The 22,767-nt window shown below is 51.9% G+C and overlaps 1 protein-coding gene across 3 annotated transcripts in view; it reads right to left on the reverse strand.

Annotated features, from left to right (window-relative positions):
• Positions 1 to 22,767, reverse strand: part of ZBTB16 (zinc finger and BTB domain containing 16) — a 113,026-nt gene that overhangs the window by 86,117 nt on the left and 4,142 nt on the right. The window contains exons 1-2 of one of the 3 annotated variants that reach the window (XM_083808274.1): positions 5,741 to 5,895; positions 3,777 to 5,093 (exon numbers count right to left, since the gene is read on the reverse strand). In XM_083808274.1, coding sequence (XP_083664400.1) covers positions 3,777 to 5,023 — 1,247 coding nt within the window. In that variant the 5' untranslated portion in view covers positions 5,024 to 5,093; positions 5,741 to 5,895. Of the gene's footprint in view, positions 1 to 3,776; positions 5,098 to 5,740; positions 5,896 to 22,767 lie in introns of those variants that run through there. The other 2 variants (XM_083808275.1, XM_083808276.1) reach the window with 2 other exon arrangements.

Below are 22,767 nucleotides of genomic sequence, written 5' to 3' on the forward strand. Positions count from 1 at the left end.
CCCCCCCTCGCTCCGAGCAGGGAGCACCGGTTGGTGGGTGCCTGCCCAGCACCCGGCCCAGCGCCCCGCTTCGCCCCAGCCTGGGCACTCCCAAGAGCTCGGCGGAAAGGCTGCTTCACGCTCTGCTGTCTGTTTTCCTGTGCGCACGCGTTTCCCATACTAATGAAGATGGGAGCAACACTCAGAAGGCTCTGAGACTATAAACATATATATTTATACGTATATAGGCATGTGTGTGTGTAAACAAACATACACGCCATATGCATTCACTCACTTGTGTAACGTAAACAGACACTGTACATGTTGGGATCCTCTTGGCTCATTAAGTGCACTCCTTACAGAAAGAGTGGTTTGGTCTCTTACTCTCACTGCTGGGACTTGCTGGCACTCAGAAGCCATCAGACTGGGAAGTTGAGCACCCTGTGGTGCCAGCAGCACTGAAGGTGCCCTTCCCGAGCAGCTGCCTTCGCCCCGCTTGCTCAGATCACTTGAGAACCTTGAAAACATGGGTTTTGAACAAAACTAAACAGACAAAACCACAGAGGGGGGACAGGCAGAAATACTCATTCAGCCAGGGACGCCCTGCTGCCAAAGCCTTGGCTCTGCCCGGAGCAGTGCTGGGGGAGCACACCTGGGCAGCAGCCTGGGCGAGCAGAGCAAAGCAAGGGAGGTCCGGCTGCAGCCACAGCTGGGAATGAGGATGCTCCTGGCACCTCTGTGCTCAGGGCAGGGCAAAACTGCCCCAACAGATGCACAACAGGAACGGGTCAACCAAAGCAGCGACTCCATGGGTGATGCTGTGGTCCCTCCAGCATATCCTGACCCTGACGCAAGCCCGCAGCTGGCCTCCCCCCGAGCGCAGGCTGCGATGGGTTTTTAAGCGACAGCCACAGAACCAGGACCTCGGCACAGGCTGCAGGTGGTCTCCCTAGAGCCCTCCCCACCAGGCACTGGATCCACCAGTCTGGGTGGCAGCAGATGCTGGCTCAGGCTGCCAAGACCTGCAGTTTTCTACTGGTCAGTGCCAAGGGAGGCCATCCCAGACCACTGCATCCAACCCTATCCCACATCGGGTTCAGGAGCGAAGAGGAGGCAGCATGGTGCAGCTGCCACCACCAGCAGAACTGCTCCAGCAGAGCGTTATAGAACCCGGTAGAGTGTGGATGCTGTTTAACAGCTCCATAAATACAATAGGATCCCACAAATCCTCTCGAAATGGTAATTTTCACCATGTATTAGAAAGCAAACACTATAAAAAAGCCACATGAGACCTTGTCTACACACAAACTGCCTTGGATTTAGGCTTCTTTTTTTTTAAAGTTCATTTGACTGTTGCCCAATACCTTTCAACGTGGACCGTCTTACAAATCAGTTTAAAAATGGCTCAAAGGATTTGGATTGCTCCGAAAAGTTTATCAGCACAAGGTGATTGCACATATATGCAGCCTGAAAGTAAGAACACACAAATGAAGTTTGGCACTAGCTTAAACAGTTGCCTTCAAGGCTACATTTTTAGCAAACCAAGACCTCATCAGAGCGCAACGCACATTGAAGTTCTTGATAAAGATCATGAATAACGAAGAAATAAGCTACAATTGTAGCTACAGTTGTCAAAATGAACCCTCCCAACACAGGAAGGCAGCTTGAGACGCACGCTCCTTCCTTCAGCAGGCCGGGCTGCTCTCCCTCATCTCCAAATCGCTCGGGCGAGCAGGAAGGAGCCAGCCTTGCGGCCAGCCCTGCCTCGGGGGGAGACCACTGAGCAGCGGCAGGAGCAGCCCCGGCACAAGCTCAGACCGCCACCCTCTCGCAGCCTGTCTGAGACGTTTCAGCAGCACGCGCAGGGGCATCAGTTGCTACTCTCGCCCTCGGGGGGAGAAAGGAGAATGCTGGAGACTATGGCAGAAAGCCACGTTAAAATTCTCACTGAGTGTTCACTGCAGCTCTCCCTCAGTGACGTTCAGCCTGCATCACCCTACGGCAAGCACGGCCACGTCTCTGGCCAGGGAAAAAGCTTTGGGCACGCAGGATTTGCCCCTTGCATGGTTAGCAAACACAAGCCCCAGCTCTCCCACTCGCAATACAGGGGAACAAAGCAGGAACCTTCTGCACGGGTGCACAAAGCAGGAGGGACCCGCCTGAGCAGGGAGGGGTGCTGTCAGCGGGGACTGCACGGCAGCACACGCAGCGGCTCCAAGTCACCAGCTACACCGAGACGTGATGCTGAGAGCTGACAAACCTCCGCAGGGCTGAGAGCCACGGCGTGGCCACTGCCACCCTGCAGCCGAGAGGCAGTGGCTGAGTCAGTGGCTGCTGCCCCGCAGCCCAGTGCCGGCCGTGGGTCACCCCACAGCACGTGGGGTGGCCACTGCAGACAGCGAGCGTGCGGGCAGGACCAGACGCTGCCAGCAGCTCCCACGGGCACTGACACCGTCCCTGTGCATGCACGGCCTCAGCAGCACATTATGCACGTCAGGACTAATTAACTTGTTGATTCATTAAAATTCTGAGAAGATGCTCAGTTTGGGCACTTCAGGGACACTGCTGGGAGCTCTGGCAGCATTTATCCAAGCCTCGCTGCGGGGCTGCCGCACCAGCCGGCACTGCCGTCCCCAGACAGGGCTGCGGCCGCGCTTCCAGCCAGCGCCGTGCTGCGCCCGCTGAGGCAGGGCCGGTGCCAGGGGCTTCACCCGCACGGTGCTGCGCTGGCTTCGGTGCACAACCACCGTGACCCTACCCCTGGCTGAACCTGAGAACAAGTTCTGGTCCCTCTCCCACAAACAGGAGGCAGTAAGCATGGGAGCTCTGAACTCACGTGCCGATAGCAGCCCACATGCTACTGCCCCGCAGTCCCCCAAGGTATGGGGATTGGTGCGAGCACCACGGTCCCCCCCGCCAGGGGAGCCCCAAAAGCAGACCTGCAGCCACCCCAGCTGAAGGTTAAATGCTGAACCCCTCGCTGCAGGGACGGGCTCGCGGGTCTGTCGCAGCACAAGTCCTCTGGGCTCACCTCAGCGACACAACAATCCCAGCCTGACCTACATGTTACTTTGGGCAAAGTGCAAATATTTCATGACCTGTGAGGCTGAGCAGCATCACAAAGACTGTGTAAAAATGCAGGCTTAGCAAGCCGCGAAACCCAGCAATCCCAAACGTCATCATTACAGTGGGATATGAGAACCCAGTAGGTCTCTCTCCCCTGCAGAAACAAGTCCTGCACAGAGGCACCAGCTACTTCCACAGGAGGCTCTCGGCAGAGGGTGGGACAGAGCTGCCTGACCCTACGGTGTGCTGCCCACAGGCAGCTATATGCACACAGATCCTTAAACTCAAACAGCGGCAACCCTAAGACGCTCTACAGACCCTGGCCAGGGAAACCAGGGGGGGTTAGTGCTAGCAAGAAACACCCATACCTCAAGCCTCTTCTGGGCTATGCTCCCCACCCAGCACTTGCTGGAAGGAAGCTTCTGGTATAGCTGCCAACCCTGAAAAAGTTACAACAGCTGACCCTGCACACGGAGCTGGTAGCATGCATGCTGCTCCACATCCCATTTTTGGGGACGCAGCAGGAACTTTGCACCAGCCCTTTGCACCAGGGTGTGTGACATCCAGTCAAAAATCAAAATCCACTATCAGGATCACGCCCAACCGTTACATTGGCCTCAAGAATAAAACACAGTAAGAAACAACGTGTTTTTAAATGGGGTGTAACACCCCAGCAACAGCGAAACAAGCGACCGAACAGACACGCGGTGCTGGACTCTGCGAAGACTCACCTGTGCTGTTCGACGGTCTCGTTGTCCGGCAGCTCTGCCCCACACACGCTGCATTGCTCGCCCACAGCTCTGCTCTCCGTTTTCATGCCAGCTGCCAACTCCCCGAGCTTACTGAACAGCTCCCTCTGAATAAAGCCTTGGGGCAGGAGCCCTCCGTAAGCGCTGAAGTCCATGGACACGGCAAGGGCTGGCTGCATGTGAAGGGCTGATGGCATGGAGGGTGGCATGCCAAGCATAGAGTCAGTTTTGTGGTTTGGTAGCACAGAATAGACACCCAGGGGTTTCTCGCTCGCAGCCGTGGACTGCTCCGGCCCCAGCGGCAGCCCCTGGCCGGCCTCAGGAGGCTGCTCTGTGCTCTCGTCGCGGACATAGTGCAGTTCACGGGCACTCGTGATAACGCTGCTGCGGGTCGGGGTGCCAGGGCCCTCCTTGCTCTTGTCATCGGACTTCTCCCCACTGGAAGCACTGGACTCTGCCGTCCGGGGGCTCTCATGGCTGGAGGCATCTTCCACCTGCATCACTTCAGTTTTGACTTCAGCAAGGCCAGGGTGGCGGCCGCTGGCGGCGTGCGAGTCCTCAGGGGCGTTCTGCTGCAAGGCGCCTTGCAGCAGTGACTGCCCGATGGTCATCAGGCTGTCCACTGCCGCCTTGGTGGGGCTCATGGCGGAGAGGCCGAAGGAAGTGGAGACGGACGGGCTTTGCTCCACCATGGTTCCTGGCATGCTCTGACCGGCCACGCTGGCATAGCCGCTCTCCTCGCTGGAATGCTTGGAGATGAACAGACCCTTGATGTACCTCGATTTCCTGTCCTCCTCTTCCTCGGCACCTCCGTCCGTCATGGTGACTTCGGCATCGTTTTCGTCGGATGCCTGGATGGTCTCCAAGATCTTCAGGCACTGCTCTTCTAGATACTCTATTTCTAGAATCTCAGCTGCATAGAGCAGGTCATCCAAGTCTTCAACCTTTGCCTGGAGGGTGGCAGTGTAAGCATACTCCAGTATCTGCTGGAAAGTCTTTGGTGAAAGGAAGTCCAGGGTGTAATGCTGACTGTTGCGGTGGAAGAGGATCTCAAACATTTTACTAGTGCAAGCCAACACTGTCCTGTGAGCGTGGAACTCCTGGCTGTCCACCATAATGACCACGTCGCACAGCGTCCCCGCCAGGCGCATCTGGTTGGCTTTGTGCAGCAGCCCCGTGGGGTGGCAGGGGTTCTGGAGCTGTATCATGCCCATCTTAGTCAAATCCATAGCGATCCCGAGGTCCGCTCATTAGGGTGCCTTGTTGTCGCTCAAATCTGGGACCAGCTTTGTGTGCCGACTATCTGCGAAAACAAAAGACAGAGGGGGGGGGGAGAGGAGAAGAAAAAAAAAAAAAAAAAAAAAAAGAGGAGGGACGGGGGAGGAGAGAAGGAGAGGGAGGTTAGCCGGAGCTCGGCGGCGAGTCACGATGCACCGAAAAGTTTGTGCGCTCCGCTCGGGGCCGGCGGCACGGACGGGGCCGCCCCGGGATGGCGAGGAGCCGCGGCCCCGCCGCTGCTGCCCGGGGAGGAAGGCGGCAGCCTCGGGTGCGCATCGCCGGTGCGCGGAGCCGCCGGCAGCAGCCGCCGAGCCGCACAGCGCGGCACGGCTCGGCCCGGCTCGGCGCAGCAGCAGCGGCCGCCCCGTCCCGCCCGGGGGCTTCGGTCCCGGCGCGGTGCCGCGGGTTTTTGATGCGCAGCTCCGCAGGGCATCAAATATTCATCAGGTGCACGGCGGCAGCCGCCGCGCAGCGCCGCGCCGCGAGTCCTCCGCGGCCGGCACGGGCACGGCACCGGCACCGACCCCCGGCACCGGAGCGCGGCGGGGAGCGGCGAGCGCCGGAGAGCGCGGGGCGGGGGTGCGGAGGGGGAGAGGAGGAGGAGGAGGAGGAGAGGGAGGAAGAAGCCGGGGGAGCCCCGCGCCCGCCCGCCCGCTGCCCGCACTCACGGCGGCCGGCGGCTGCTCCGGCAGTTCGCACTGCCCGCTCTCATCGCCGCCGCCGCCGCTCGCCGCGCCGCGCAGCAAATCACCGCGGCGCCGGCCCACGGGCCGCCCCGCGCCCACGTCAGGCCGCCCCCACCCCCGACGCCGCCGCCCGCACCATCTTGACTGCTGGCGCCGCCGCCCCCCCGGCCCCGCCCCGGCCCGCCCCGACGGGGGCCCCGCGCATCCTCCGCGGCCCCGCGCGCCGCTCCGCGGGCGCCGCCGCCCGCTCCCTCGGGGCCACCGGCCCCGGCCCCGGCCCCGCCGCGGGGCCGCCCCGCCCGTGGGGGGGCACCTTGCAGCGAGGCAGCCCCGGCGCCCGGCGGCGACCCGGGGCTCGGGCGAGACCGGCGCGGGGCCGCGGCTGCTGGACAGCGCTTGGCTCCGCCGGCCCTGCCAACAACAAACATGGAGGAGCCGGCGGCCGCGGGGAGCCAATGAACCGGAGCCGGCGGCGGCGAGCAGCGCCGGCCCCCGGGGCTGCCCCGGCACGCCGGGGCGGGGGTGGGGGGGGGAGCACCGGCCGGCCGCCCCGCCGAGCCCAGCCCGGCCCCGGGCGCAGCGCCGCTCCCGGAGCGTCCCAGCTCGCAGCGCTGCGCCGCGGGCGGGGGCTGCCCGCCCCCCGACGGCCCCGCGGGGCCGCCTCCCCGGCCGGGACCTGCACCCACCCGCCGGGGAATCCCTGCCTCGGGGCAAACCGCTGGGAACAAAAGCACGCCCGAGGAAGCGGCCCCGCGCCCGCCGCGCCCGAAATCTCCTCCGTTAATAAACTGCGCGCTGTGCAAGCCCGGCCCCTCGGCAGCGAGCGCTAAAGGAGATTAATGCCCGGGCTGAATCGAAGAGGTGGGGACGGCAACAAAAAAGACGAGCCGGGGGCTCGGCGCCAGCTTTCGGCTGCGCGCACGCCGCGCCGGGGCTCGGGGCTCGGTCTGTCCCGGCAGACGCCCGCCCCGAGCGGCCGGTCCCCGTGCCCCAGGCGCGGCACCGCGAGCTGGGCAGCGATTTTCCGCGGCAGGGAAAGAAAAGGAACTGGGAGAGAAAGGCAACGGGGCCGAGAAACGGCAGCGGCCATGGAACAGCAGCGGGGCACAAGGCTCTGGCAGCGTGCGCGGCCGCGGAGCGCCCCGCACCGACGGCCCCCCCCGGCGGGGACCCCCCCGGCCCGCTCCCAAGCGGCAGGGGAGGGAGACCTTCGGCGGGCGGCACAGCGCAGGGAGCGCGGGGCCCGGTGTTGTCAGCTAAAATAACAAATAAGGACGGTATTAGCACAAAGATACCCTTGGGGTAAAGCAGCGCAAATGTAATCTAAGGAGAACGTTATAGGGAAGTGTGTTTATAATTATAATGGGATTTAATGTACTTTGGGACCAGATGATAGCAGTCATTTAACAAGAACAGCCTAATAACAGAGGCCTTAACAATGAAAGGAGATGGTGCTCAGGTTATTAGATACATATTAGGATGCAACATTTGCAGTACTAAAGGATAAGGCATCAGCTACCCCGACTTTTGGGGGGCTATAACTCTGCCCTTTTAATTGGCAGAAAGCTAAAATTTGGAGTGCGGGCAGCCAGCATGAGTGCAATATGCTTTTTTTTTTTCTTTTTTAATTGCTTGAGACTACCCGCATTCCCCCCCTCCACTTTTAAATCAAAATGACTGAAGGGGGGGGAAAATAGCAAGATGATGTGGTTTCAGGTGTTTGTTTACCCTCCTCTAACTTTTAAAAGGCTTGATTTCAGGACTGAAATTTTGCAGACAGTTAGGGGTATGTTTTTAGTGTAGCTTGCATGAAATTAAGCTGCATGAGTCCCATTAGCAATAATGGAAATCCCACGGCTAAATTCCCAGGCAGCATCCTGAAAATTAACCCCCCAGTCCTTCCAGTGAACTGGTGCATTGCACTTTTTGCTGCTCTTTTAATATATATAGTAAAAGCTACTGAGTTGTTTAAGAGGCTTGTTTCCTACAGCTCCTTTTATCAAAAGGTGCTGGACTGTCGACCCTCAGAATGGAAATCCTGCACTTCGCCACCATGGAGGTGCACCGTAGGTAGTGGCACACCTCAGTCTCTCTCAGGCTTCACACTGTGCTGCAGCATTTGGTGGCTCCCAGAGACCAGAGGGAGACCCGAGCCCCCTGTTGGACCATGGGCTCAAAGAACAGAAACGCAGATGCCCCCCCGCCTTGGAGGAGCCTGCAGTTCAAGCCACAGTGAATAACCCAACCAACTTCCCAGCTGTCATGTATTCTTTTTTTGCCACCTGCATTGCAATAGCACGCATCTAGGCACTATACAAGCACTGCAAAAGAGATGAGCCTGTTTCCAAAAAGCTTGCATTTGCCAAACATGGGCCTGAAACCAGGAGCTAAACAGAAGCTTGGCCCCTGTGGGGACTGAGTTTACCATCCCCTCACAGCTTCATCCCCAATGCCTGGGAAAAGCTCTCTTTTAAACCCATTGTGGTGTTACAGGCATTGTGCTGGTGTCTTTGGAGACCTTCATGGAAAGTGGAGGCTTTGAATTTGAAGGCTGTTTTGCTTTTAGAGATGAAAGGCGAAGCAGTACGCAAGAGCTAGTTAGACAACTCTTACCAGAACATCTTTCTACAAATCACATTTGTCAGCCAAAACCAAATCAACCCCCTTCACTTGGGGATTTCTTTCCTCACCCACTTCTGTTACAGAACAGACTGAATGAAAATAAATGCTGAAAACCCCGAGTCCTCCCCAAACCGCAGTGCAGGTCTCTCTTCTCACCACTTCAGTCAAGGCATGCTGTCTGTTGGCACACAGGATGCTACTGAAATGTGCCTTGCTCTGTTCGCCTGGGCTGTTTCAGTGATGAGGTGGGCCAGGCAGCTGAACTCATACTTTTTGTGCAAACTGTCCAGCTCCAGTAACAGGTTCAGCCTATGTGCTATGATCTGTTCACATGGCAAGGGCAGACTCATGCCCTGCTCCATCACCCCCACACATACTGTCCAAAGGCTTTGCAGCCAGGGTTGTACTTTTCTACTGCCCTTCTACACAAACCTGTGTGTATGTGCACACAAACAACTGTCTGCACCTTACAGGGCAAGTACAACACGCTTTTGCTTTATTTGTTCCACAAGCTTTTTGCAATGCAGTGACTTGGAGCATCTTTGAGAATCCCAGCAGAAACAGCTTGTTCCCTCTGAAAGCTCTCACATTAGGGGGATTTATGCTGTTTCCTTCCACACTCTTACAGTTCTCCACACACCTGTGCTCAAAGAGCAGGTAAAGCACTTGCTAGCAATGAGACAGAGCGATCATAAAATGCATAAACCCAGAAAAAGCCCAAAAGTCTTGTCCATGACCTTAAACAGCACCACGTTTTCTCTCATCAATGGCCCCCACACACTGCATAGAAGAAATACTATAAAAAATCAAAAACAAAACAAAAAACACCATGAAATCCTCACTATATGATCTGCACCAAAGCACCTGTGACCCCCCTTATACCAAGTGGCTGAATCCAGAAAAGGACAGGACCGATTTGGCTGCATTCGCAAGTCAAACAGGAGAAGCAGAAGTAACCACTTGCCTTAGCGTCCCGGACCCTGGAGGACAGAAGGACAGCCCTCTCCAGGCTGGTGGGGCAGAGCTGCAGCCTCCAGGCAAGCTGCAAGCCCAGCACCCTAGCGAGGCAGCCAGGGAGCTGATGTACCACGAGCAGGAGCTGCCCCAGCAGCTGTACAGGGCAGGGGCAGGAACAAGGCAGAGCAGCACCTGCAGCCTCCTCCCACCCCCAGGAACACGGCTCAGAAAGCCCCAGCCTTGGCCTTTGGGGTTGCTTCCAGCACCCCAGCATGGGAGTTAATCACCCGTCGCTGCCCCCCAGGATGTTCCATTTCACTCCCATCTCTCCCCATCAGTTTCCAATTTATTTACTTTTCTAAACTTAATCCTCACCTTGTAGTGTAACATGTTTATTAGAAAGGAACCAGCATGTTAAATGAAGCCAAGCTGGGTTCTTGTGTTAAATAGCAGTCACGCCCAAGTGGCTCTCCATGTGCCATTACTCCAAGTGATTGAGGCAATTTCTTCCTCTGCCATGAGTTTAAGTTGTAAATCTCTCAACCAGATACAGAGGCAATGATGTGCTGCCTATTGTGATTATTATTAACCTCTAGCATTAAACTCATGAGACTTCCATGATTTCTGTGGAAGGTCTTCACATGAATGGACCATGCAGAATACCTATATCCTCCCCAGGAAACCTAGGAACCATGTCAGAACAACTTTTAGTCTCAAGCTACTCGCTTATTTTGAATGGAGAGACACAAACATTCACTTTACCGACAAGAATAGCTTAGGGTTGGCAGGCACACAGAAAGAAAACCCCACAAACCAAAGATAGGGCAAATTAATGGCCTGCAGGTATTTCAAGGGATAGGGGCAAGGAAAGCTTCAGGCTGCTCCTCCAGGACTCAGCAAGGCATGTGGAGACAGAGAAGAGAAAGCAACCGCCCTATGACACAAGAATCTTCTAATAGAAGTCTCCAAAATTAAAATAAAAAGGGAAAATCATTGTTCAGGACGTTCAGCTCTCAGAAAGGCACAGGCAGAAGGACTCCCCTTCAGCTGGCTCCACTCTGTCACCCCCAAAACGCACCCTCAGCCAGCTTCTTTTCCTCTAACCCCACGTAAATGCCCTTTGCAGTCACGCGCACTTCCCTAGCGATGCTGCACAGACTTATCTCCAACTTTACACCCCAGAGATAGATGCAGTGACTTGGCTCCTACTTCTCCGCCTTGATGGGCCCTAACACCCTTTAACACAACTTAGCTGAACTTCTGCAACTCTGCTCAGCTCCGAGTGCCCCCACGCAAGCCAGCAGCGCTGCCTGCCTCACCTCTCCTGTGTCCTCGGAGAACCGACCCGTGCATGCCTGGGTCGCATGCAGGGTGAGGAGACAGTAACTTTCCTAACCTGGAACCAGTGTATTTTCCTCTGAATAGTTTTGTTTCCCTTATCTTTTTGTGTGTTTGGAGGGTTTTCCAGTCTCACTGTTGTGGAGCTGAGTTATGAAACACTGGAGCAAGGATTCAAAGCATTGCTCAGCATTTTGGGGGCAGGGTGGTGTGCGTGTGTGGATTTGCAAAATAGGAGCTGTTTTAACGTAAATAAAATCCATGACTTTTGCTGTCACTTAAAAACTGATTTTGGTATTACTCCAGACTTCAAGGGAAGCTTACAGCATCCAAGCTCTTGTGTACACACGAGACCGCTGTCTGCTGGAGCGCTGCAAGAATTTTGTCAGGCACATTAGCTTTGCTCTGAGATGGGGTATAGTGTGCTGCTCTACTTTTGCATATGAGACAAGCTGACAGCTTATGAAAAGATGATTAAATGTGTTAGACTATTTTAAAAAAAATACACAAAGCTGTTTGTGAGGAGGAGGGAAGAAAACTGCCGAGGGCCCCTGGAAGGCTGCTCAGCGTGCAGCCACGGCATGTTAAGCTTCCTGTGAAATCCATTGATTAGCACAAGTATCCATCTGAGCTGTTCAGATATCGGACCCGAGTGCATTGTGGCTGCATGGGGGAGTGGAGGAATCGTGAACAGTCCCTTTATTGTGCCACCGCTCGCAGCACAAAGGGAACCTGAGAGTCACTGAGAAGATGCAGCTGGTTTGGGGGCTCTGGCATGGTGCGAGGGGATGCAGTCCTGCCTGCTGCTGCAGACGGAAGGGCTTCGCGCTTTTGGGGAGTTATCTGCATTACGATCAACGTCAAAATAAATTGGTGCGGGAGCACAACTGTAACCAAACCTAATAGATTTGTAGGAGCTCTCCTATTGTTCCAGGAAAAGGGAATATTTAAGGTCTAGTAATTCACACAGAGCTAAAGAGAGGAGCGTGAGCTGTCACGGGGCCAGCACACAGCCACGGCACAGAAACCCTGCTCCATCCTTCTCCTGCCTTTGTCCTTAAACTGACTGGCACTGAGCTCCATAAGGGATATAATTGGGCAAACACTTAAGTACGTGAAAAATGCACAGCAGCAAATATAAGGATAACTGCGTCACCTACCTCGTGGCCGCAGTACCCTGGTGTGTAACTTTACACACCCGAGCGACTCCACAGGACTGAATGGGGCTGTTGCACATGTGCATTTGTGCGTGACCGGGAGCGCAGCAGACGGAGGCTCCAGGAGTTACTGGGGCTCCCAGCCTGACCAGTGCTCAGTTTCTTCTCTTCTTTCAAGCTGGGCTCCTTTAAGGATCATCACAGTGAGCAACAAGCAGGGGATAGTAAAACCCTTATGGCTCAGGCTCACCGTGACATTTCTGTTCGTAAACACCTTTCTGAGTCAGAACTGAAGTCATACAAACACCAGGGCTCCTATCACCACGCTTGTGCTGCAGAGGGGTGCTGGGAGGGACAGGATCGATGCCGTTAGAGCAAGGGAACGGGTTAGGTTCCCATCTGGATTCTTTGCAGGATGGCTTTTGATATACAAAATATCAATGAAAGGAAAAGAAGCTGCCATTTGCCCCTTGTAGGCTTCTGCATTTACACAAGCATTTCCTCAGCTTGCAGACTTCCATTGCGTTCCTCTATTCCTCCCCCTTTGTCCAGGTTATATATACTGTGAAGCCTGTAAGACAATAGGGCTAATTAGTGGCTTATGGCCCTAAGCCTGCAAATACTGTGAGGATCATTGTGAGTTGTGACTCAGGACGGTGGCAGTCCAGGCCAGCCTTCCCACATTCCTCCACTAAATCCCCGACACAAAAGGGAATTTATCCACAGTGACTCAGCTAAGGAGCACAAACTTTATAGCGCTGCAAAACAGGCAGCCGGGCTTTGAACTGTTGTGTTTATGTATTCCCCCCCATCAACGCACAGCCTAGTTAGTAATTAAATAAAATGTCTCCCTCTAGCAGGCTATGACCTAATCATTTGTACAGTACCTATTTTTAGCATTACCCTTTGTATGTATTCAAGATAGCTCAGGCCAGAAGCAGCAACTTTTGAAGTCTTAATAAGTGGGGGGTGGGAGGGTGGTGTCTTTGTTTAATTTACTGTGTAATTATTTTTCCTCTTCTCCCCTTCTCTTAACCTAAAATATTTGACATCTTGCATGGGACAAGAAAGAAGATGTGCCAGGGCCTTAAATGTCAGCCCTAACTGTATGGTGCTGAGGAGACCGTACGCCTGCTTGGTAAAGTTCATCGTGGAAAAAAACAGTTAAATACGGCAGAATCGACACTAGAGCCTCACCAAAGCACTTCTGGATTGGCTTGCTCTGGCCTCAGAAATATTTGATGGTCTAACAAGATGCGTTTCCAACTTTTCCTCCATCTCCCTAACCTCACTGTGACTTTTGTTCCTCCTCAGAATTAATTCAGTACCAGGGAAGAGTAGTTCCACTGCAGAAAGACATTGTCAGTGCTGGCTTGTGCCCCTGAAACAGGGCATAGAATCGTACCTTTGGACAGGAGCCCCCAGCCCCTTAAGGGGATGCTCATTCTCTGTACGGATCGTGAGCAGGCTTAGCTACTAACAAGGATTTCAGGCTAGTTACATACCTATTGCACACTTTCTTGAGCACAAGATTAACATACTATTAACATTACTTAAACCACTCACTGCATTTAAACAGTACAATTTTCAAAAGCTTCCAGCTTAGGAGTTTAGATTCCACTTTCTAAACTCACTCAAATATAAATAACATTGGTCATCCTATGGAAAGCAGTGAGTGCGTGACATTGGGATACTTTAAGGTTGTTTGCTCGGTTTCATGCTGTATAGGGAGCAAGCCAAATATCAAATCCCAGTCACCGAACACCTTTACCCCTAATTTCATCTTTCCTCTCTAGCAAGGGCAAAGCTCCATATCCCATTTCCAGCTGCATGAGTCATCTGTTCCCCTTTCCAAAGAGATATGTGCCTGTGTGCGCACGCCAGCGTATGCACAGAGAATGCATTACCGTTTTTGACAGTGCAAACAAAAGCCCACACTTGTGGAAGCCTTTCTTCCCCCCTTCCTTTTCTTACCATATCTGTGTACTAAAGATTCACACAAAATGCCTACACAGCTGGGGAAACTTCTGTCAAAGGGGCTCCTCCTTGTTTTCTTTCTTGTATCGGGAGAAATCGAGTGGTTGAATCACACACACACACACAGTTCTTGTTTCCAAAATGCTTCTGAAATGTTTCTAAGACATTCTAGCTACATAATGAAGGTATTTTAATCTCAAATGAAATTCCTGTTCATTTATTCAGTCACTCCTAATACCCCTCCATAAACTATACAACTCCAGGTCTTATAAATAAGGCAGAATAGAGTCTGAAGCCAAATGTTACAGTCTAGGTTCAAGGTTAGATATTAACTGATTTTATTTTCTTAATAATTGCCAGGAGATGCAATAAACCCTTGGTATCTTATCTAGTCAGGAATTCCTAAGTGACTGAACCCTAGATAACGTTAGTATATCAAGACAGTTTGCAAATGACCCTTTTTAAGAGATATTTATGGATCCCCTGTGAAGGCTAGGAGAAACATGCGCGTTCCCAGTCAGCCACAACACACTTGTCCCGCAGCCAAGCACCGAGCCATGTGCTTTGGAGCCAGGCTGAAGGTGCTGCAGCGCCCTTGGACATCGCAGCATTCACATGGGAGGAAGGCTGGCATGGTCCAAGCTCCACCGAAACACATTCCCTGCTGGAACGGCTTGATCAGCCTCCGAAGAATGAAAGTAAACAGTGTTGCAAAGCTCCTCCTGGATAAGAGCTATCTTCTGGGGCCAGAGGTTCAAAAGCATTTCTGCAAGCAGCAAAGGATGCAGATAGGTCAGGATAGAAAGGCATGCAACCCAGGCAGCTGATGCTGCTGTCACCAGGGGTGTAAGCACCCCCTAGACTCCTCTAAAGGCACGAAGGATCTTTTAAAGTCCAGCCTGCTGCTTCTTACCAACAAGCCTCTCCACCACCACTTCTGGTGCATCAGATACTTCATGCATAACATGGAAGATGCTGACTCCACCACAAATTGACCAGAATATCATTTGTCTTCCAGCTGAAAAAAGTTAATTGTCAGTGTTTGTATTGCCAGTCTCACTGCAGAAATAAACGCTGCATCACTGCTGGGTCCTTGCTGTGCAGAGGGATTGACTGGGCAGGTAGGGAACACCTCATTTCCCCAGGTACCAGCTGGGACATGGGAAGGTGGGATGGCCCCTTGCTGGGGTTCCAGCCCCAGGGACCTTTAAAGGGACGCATTATTGAAACATCTCCTTTAGGGTATTGGGGGGAAGGGGAAGGGGGAAAAATCCCAACTTCCATGAAAAAAGTAATCACTTCTAAGATGGGTGAAATAGAATAAAGGAATTTGAAAAGCCTAAAACCGGATAGTTCACCGTGAGTAAATCTGTGCCTGAAAGCTTTTCTCAGCGCTAACATCACTTTTATTTTTTTCCTCAGTTCTCCCTGCCTTCAGAAGGCAATACTACCACCCTACTAAGCCTCCCACGAGGTCTGCAGGACTTGCACCCTTAGCAAACTGGCCAAGCACATTTTTTCCACCCCAGTAAGAACCTTACTCATGACGAATGTTTCCAAATTGCATGTGGATCATGAGCAGGGCGTGCAGAGCATGCACTGAGGCTCTCTGCTCCCAGGCTGCTGTGGTTACTGGTGTGGTTAACCTGAGCCAAGGCCAGCAGGGGCTAGCCAGAGCCCAGCCATAAGGCACCAGTGTGGTGGGGACAAAAGGTGCTCAGTGGCAGTAGGGTTTGTAGCCTCTGAAAAGGGGCGCTGAGGCTGGTATAAAGGGAGTTTTAAAATGACCAGCTGACAGAGAGACTCAGGGTGCAGAGAGCTTAACCCTGGTTGCAGATCAGATGTCAGGGGCAAAGGAATAGCTCAAAGCTTTGGAAACTGGATACAGAAAAGAAAGTTTCGTCCCCTCTCCCCATCCAGCTCATCAGTTAACACTACGCAGCAGAGTCCTGATCCTCCGCTACGCATCAGAGACAGGTACTACTGCAGCCCACATCTCAAAGGATGCAACTGCTGCATCACAGGGGTTCCTGTATCTTGTGGAGGTGAAGGGAAGACTCCAGGATTTAAAAACCACTTTGCTTGGATGCACAACTCCTGGAACACTGCTAGTGAGGGTGGGATGACCTCCTCGGTGCAGAGGCTCTGTGCAGGTGACAGTTTGTGCCACCTCGCACGTGGACGTGATGGATGCGGGACAGCCAAGTCTTGGCACAGCTTTTCCATCTTTTGGCCACTTCCAGAAATGAGGCAGAGCCTCAACCTCAAAAGATGCCTGCAAACATGGCTAAGCTTGTTACAGTTCATTTCATTATTTTTTTTCCCCACAGGGCTTTCAATTTTACATTGCTGAAAATCCTAACAGTAAAAGAAAAGTTGCTCAGAGGGTGGTTTACCAAAACTGTTTTTCAGATCCATGTCCTGATGTAAAAGAAGTTAACTCAGCTACTGACAGAGCCGCTCAGTGGAAAAGAAGAAAAGGATAAAATACCTTAACCTTGAGTCCCATCACTGCCACCATACACAGTTGTCTGTCCCACCCTGACATCCCCTGCCCAGTAAATGCAGTTTTTCAGGTCAGAAACATCTGACTCCTTTCCCTCATGAGCCATAAGTACTCTGGACCCCAAGTGCCCATGGTGCTCAGCTCCAGTGCCCTGTCTTTGGTCACTTATCCTCTGGCCAAGCACTTTGATCCAGGACCTGCACACCACAGGCTGCAGTAAAACACGCAGAACTGCTGGGCCCCCTAAAAAATGGCTTCAATTCAGGCATGAAGAGGTGCTACATTAACCATCAGGTGAAATACTTCACCAGCATCGCTCAAGAGTTCAGACAAGGTGATCACAAATAGTCCTTTCTTGCTTTAAAGCCTGTAAATTTTACAGTAATACTGCTCATCATCACATGCCTTCCTCAGACATTTCAGGGCCTCTTCCAAAGCTGCCTCTCAGCTGCACAGCTCAGCCATGGACAGAGCCCAGCGCTGGGCTGAATTTCTCATTTCTGCTGCTGCTCATGGGAAAAGTGCTTGCTCTGTAAATCAGAAGTATTTTCGAAGTGGTCACCACCACCACCGTTTTTGGAGGGCACCGTGCCACATGCTCTGGGTGCTGCTCTGCCCTGAGCAGGCGGTGCGGCGGGGCTGGTGCTGGCTGCTCTCAGCCACAGCACTGCCTGGTGGCCCCCGCGGGCTGTGCCTCCGCTGATGGGATGGTGCCAGGTGGGTTACAGAGGCTGTCACAGAGACTGTAGTGGGACCAGAAAGCCTGATTTAATGTGCTGTCATTCCCACTCTTGATTAATTTGCATTTTATCAGAATTAGCCTGTTAAATGTGCATGCCTTCCTCCTACAGGGACCCAGTCACTGAACAGGGATGGAAAGGTGTGTTTTTCCTTCTTGTTTGCCACACCATGCCCAAGAGAGAAAACTTAAGGCTGTGACCCGAAATGTTGTCCCTGTTTCCTAATCCTGCTAGAAATAGGAACCAAACGTGAGTGGTACAGTAAGGCTCCCACCCTGAGATGCACACAGGCTGCTGATCTTCTCTAAAGACCACTGAACAACAAGACTGTGATCTTAGTCTTCCCAGGGTTAGAACACCTAGCTTCATATTCCACTATTGACTTGCTCTTTTCTACTGGCATAAGTTCACCCCTTACAGGTCATTTTGCAGTGTGAAAAAAAAAAAAATCAGTGTTATGTGAACATGCCAGCATCTGAAGTGCCTTGATGCAGTGCCCAGAACTGTTTTTGCAGGGATGAAGTTTGGATGGTAATAAATGCCAAATCTCAATAATCAATCCCAGCCCCCCAAAATTACAGAAACCACTTAAAGACATTTATTTCCACAAAGCTAACGCCATCACAAAATCCCCACCAAGACATGTAAGAAGCTAGTGCCACCAAGAAACAAGACGTGTAAGATGAAGCATATTTATATCAAGCTGTAATAAATTATGCTCTTCTTCCAGGTGCCTGGCTATGTATTAGCCAAGAGATCACCCACATCATCTCCAAAATGGCTACAGGATGAGAAGGGGATGAACAAGGGAACAACAAATTGCAAAAATCAGACTCTTCCAGGATAACCTCTCCTCCTCCTTCCCCAACAATTCAGCTTTTGCCTAGAATTGACAAGTTACCCATTTCCTCATCCAAATGGGGAAAAGCTGCCACGGATCTCCAGAAGAAACAGAAGAACGAGGCAGGCCTTTGCCGAGAAGCAACAAACTCCAGGATGCATCTAGCCATCACCCAGCCTGCAGCAGCCAGGGACTGCATGGGTCCTCTTCCACCGTTTCTCCCCAAAATGTTCATGCTCAGAAGGATGAGAGAAGTGGGGGAAGGAAAGGGGATGAGTGAGAGCACTGCCTACTGCAAATATTGACATAACCATTATGGGCATGTATAAAACTCCCATTTGTGTTATGTGAGCGTTATATTCTTTGAATACTTCTGTCTCGAGGAATTCTTTATTTTGCTATAGAAGAAAAATGTTTTCATATTCTCTCCTGCCGTTCAGACCTGCAACCCAGTGAGCCCTTTTGCCCTTGAGAGCCATAACATTATTTGTTAACATTTTTATGATGCCAAATGGTCTGTGCTAGAACGGGTGCCATTCTTTAGCTGGGAAACCATATGGCATGCCGAGTAATAAATAAGGTATTGTGATAGTTAATGAACCTAATTGCTAGCAAAGGCTTTAATACAGAGAATGTGCTGCTGAGAATTTAGCACCACATTAGAGATGCAGCAGAGCTCCTCTGACTTCTGAGGCTTAATTTAAGTTCTATATTGCAAACTCCAGAAAATAATTCCAAACCCTCCTGCTGGAAAAGCAACCTGCTGGTAGACTGTGATTATACTGAATTACTAAAATCGCAATCAATTTTATACACTCAGTTAACCCTTGCTAGGGAACTCTCCTCTCAATTTGATAGGAAGCCACTTAAAGATGTATTGGAGCCAAATGACTGTAAGCATTATGGTCATCATCATAACCGTTTCTCTCCCTGGCATCTCCCTCTTCTGGGACCAACCCCTTTTAAAGCCTCTCCACGTTCCAGCCGAGCTGACTGCTGGCAAAGTAGGGAGTAAAAGCTCTGATTATGAACGGTCACTGCTGTATTACGCCATGACCAACTTATTAACAGCTGCCATCAAATCATGGCAACCAGACATGGCACAAAGCACAGACGTTGCATCTGCCTCGCAGCTTACAGGCTCCTGTGAAATGCTCACAAACTTTGCAAGCGCAGCACAAACTTTCAGAGGCAGTTTTACTTTTTCTGGTTTCTTCAGCCCTGGAAAAGAGAAAAGCCCTTCTGTGTAAAAAGAACCCAGGAATTGCTACAGATCCCATTTTGACACGAGACCTTTCAGCCCATAAAGCCTTTAGATGACTGCCACACCTGCAGAGGAGAATTTGCTCTTGCCAAAATGCTGCCTGTGTATCTCAGTGACTACATCTACAGTCACTATTGCTGCTGTCTTGCATGGGTGCTTTGTAAAGAAGCAAACTGAGGTCCAGGACACCAAATATTCTCTGTTAAGCTGATGCAAAATACACCAAACCCCAAACTAAGATAGATATAATGGTTTATGAAATGCTGTTTTGGAAGAGCAGCAGTCCTCCCATTGAGGACAGGGACCCGCTCACACATGGGGAATGGACGTCGCACATTCAGGGCAACACACAGCATTTGCTGCAGGTCTCTGCTGCATGCTGCCCGCCCTTCCTGCTTCAGTGTTGCAGACCCCTAGCAAAACAACACTAGTGCTCCCTAGCAAACAGGCAGAGAAGGTAAATCAGTCCAAGACTAGTGCTCGCTAGCAAATAGGCAGAGAAGGTAAATCAGTTCTGTACTGACCCCAGACACAGCACTGAAGTACTGCTAGTGCTTGCTGAGTGGAACCACCGAGCACGAAGTAATCTCAGAGGTAACGGGAGGTTTCCCATTGGGGCTGCCTTGCTCCATCCCTCTGCATCAGCCCCACTGCTCCTCCAGAGCAGCTGCCACTTCCAGACCCTTTCAGGCACCTGCCCTGCCTCACAGCACCACGTCCCACCCCACTGCCAGGCACAGTGCACTGGGTGCCAGGCTGGCTGCTGCCCTTTTTGCTCCGTGGTGATCAGAGGCTGATGCTCACGCTTTCCTGAAAGCCCCAGAGACCAAGGCAGAGGTCTCACAGTCAGCACCAACACCTCACACGGGTAGGCTCGCTCAGCACTTCAGGACCTGCAGAGAGAAGCGCAAAGGCTTATTTTGTTTGCATTTGTGCCCCAGGCTTTGGGCAAGTGACACGGATTCAGCGTGTGCTGATTGTGCAGGGCATTACAGCAGAGGCAGAAGGTGGCTGGGGCCAGTGCCCGACAGTAGCATCAAATGAGGAAAGTGCCAAGATAAAGAGTCGCGTAGTGTGGATTTAATACTGTACATAAATACACTTTACAATCTCAGGAAAGCTTTGTGCTAAGAGGAAACCATTGGAATATTTTATAGTGATGCAGATCGAGTGAAAAGACTGTGAATAAATAAAAGGGAAGATAATTATTTGATGGAGTTCTCTTAGGATATGCCACAGCGGGGAATACTTACCGAGAATACATATTACTAGAGAGACACAGCTATTCAAGCATCAAACTAACCTATAAATTGTCACAGGAGAAAATTGGAGGAGAGGAATGGATGGGGTTTTGGGCACTGCTCTCATTATTAACGTCGGGTTTCGCTTTCTACCTTCCTCATCGCAATTCCCTGTGCCCAAGGAGTCACAGTCCCTGAAAAAGGGAAGACTGCATCTAATAACTGTCTTTTAGAAATTATGGTCAAACCACTACAGTAAAAAGATGGCGTCATTTATCTCTCTGCCATCTGCATGGGATCATCTGGCCAGTAGCAGCAGCCTGCTCCCGGGAAGTTTCAAGCACACTTGCACAGGGGCAGGTGAGAGGGGCTGGCACGAAGACCCCCGTGTGCACAGGCAGCACATCCATCCTGCTCCCATCTGCACCAGGCACTCCCGCACTGGCTCTCACCTCCTGGCTGGAAGCTGGGAGTGCCCTGGGTGCACCAGGCACTCCCCACAGGACCATTCCCCTCCCTGGTGCTTCGAGGGGAAGCCCACTGCTGTGACAGACGTCGCGGGAGGATAAGCACACAACAAGCGCCTTCCTATCAGACCCCCAGATGGGGACTGGTTTCCACCTCCTGCCCATCCAGATCTCCAGGGCTGTGCAGGTCTCTCCCTTGTGCCGCATTTCCCATCTTTGCCATCAAGCTGAAAACAAGCTCCAGCCACAGCCTTCCCTGTAACACAACACATCCTTTGTGCACAGCTCTCCCCGCTACCGAGCCTTCTGACCCCAAAATCTCAGAAGCTCTTCCCAAAGACCACATTGGTTGCACTTCACAGCAATGCTTAGAGTCCTCTTCCCCATTTTGGGGGCTCTGGCAGGGATTTATCTGGAGCCAGAGTGCTTCCTAGAGGCAGAGCTGGAAAGAGCCCGGAGTCCCTCTTTCCAGCGGCACGCGCCAGTGAGCCGCCGGGCTTCCCTCAGTGCCATTTATAGGCTCAGATCTACAAGTTAATAATTAATGTAAGCAGCCAAGTGACTTTACTCACCGATATTCTTAATGGCCACTTGCAGCTTTAAATAAGCCACAAAATCTTGATAGTAAAATGAAAAAATTACAACCAGTTGCAATACATATTGTACATTAACCTATCGGTTACCCAGCCATTGATCCGGAGCGGCTCCAGAACCGTGCCAGGGACACAGCACTGCTTTGTTACGGAGCCGACTGGTCCCACCATAAACATTGGGGATAATCACAGGCAGGCCCATAATTAATAAAACAGCCATTCCCCTTTTCACACTCTGAATTGAACCCTTGTTGTGGCATGTGGACCCCAAACTTTCCTCATGTACATGCATTTATTTTCCTTGGAAACAGCAAGATTTAAAGCCCCAGTTCTTGTCAGGGGGAGACCTGACATTGCCTGGAGTACAAATGTGGCCATGAAATTTCTAAGCAAGTTTAATGAATGTAACAGTAACACAGCAGGTGTTCATTAACCTTTCCCCTCCCAGACAAGTCACAAGTTGAAAATATAATCCCTATAGTATTGCTACTATGGGAAAATCCTAACTGCATGTCAAAAATACAATATTACTTCTCCAAAGGCTAACTCAGGAATCCTATAAAAACAGCACGTACAAAATCAAAACCATGCAGATAGAGAGACTGTAGGTAACAATAGTTTGTTTTAGAGCTTATTAAATAAGTGCTGTTCCTGTATTTTCCCCTATCCCAATATTCTGGCACTTCTACTCCTTCCCACAGCAGTGCTTTCACCCACACCTTCCCACCCTTCTGGCCCTCAGTTCTGGATGGAACAAATCCACTCCTGAGGGTCTTCAAAGTGCACCTGTGAAAAACCTGCTGGCACAAAGACCACATTCATGGGCTGGCTTAGGAGCAGGTTTTACACCACTTAGGCAGAGCTGTGTGGGTTTACACCACTTACGGGGCTGATGCCTTTTGCTCTGAACATCTGCAGTCTCTTCAGGAGCTGAGAAAACCTTTGGCTCTTTAACGGAGAAGGTACAAGAGACACCCTGCACCACAAACAGGTAGCCTGGTGCAATTAACAGAGGTGCTCATTATTTTAAGCAAGACTTGCCACTGCTTCAAAAATGCTAGGCAAGAGAAAAGCCAATGCAGGATACCTTTAAGGCTATCTTAGACAATAAAATCAAAGGCAATCTGATCATGACAGGTCTCCTTCCCTCTCTGCCTGTCAGAAGGGAATTGCTCACTCACCTGCACCCAGAATAGGGCTTTGTATCCACTACCATCATTAATTTATTTCCCATGAATCCGTGTGAATTAGTGAGACCCCAGAGATTCACGCAGCCCACCTGTTCACACTGCCTGCATCCCCACTG

Source organism: Anser anser, assembly GCF_964211835.1.
Source record: "Anser anser genome assembly, chromosome: 22".
In the NCBI taxonomy this organism is placed as follows: domain Eukaryota; kingdom Metazoa; phylum Chordata; class Aves; order Anseriformes; family Anatidae; genus Anser; species Anser anser.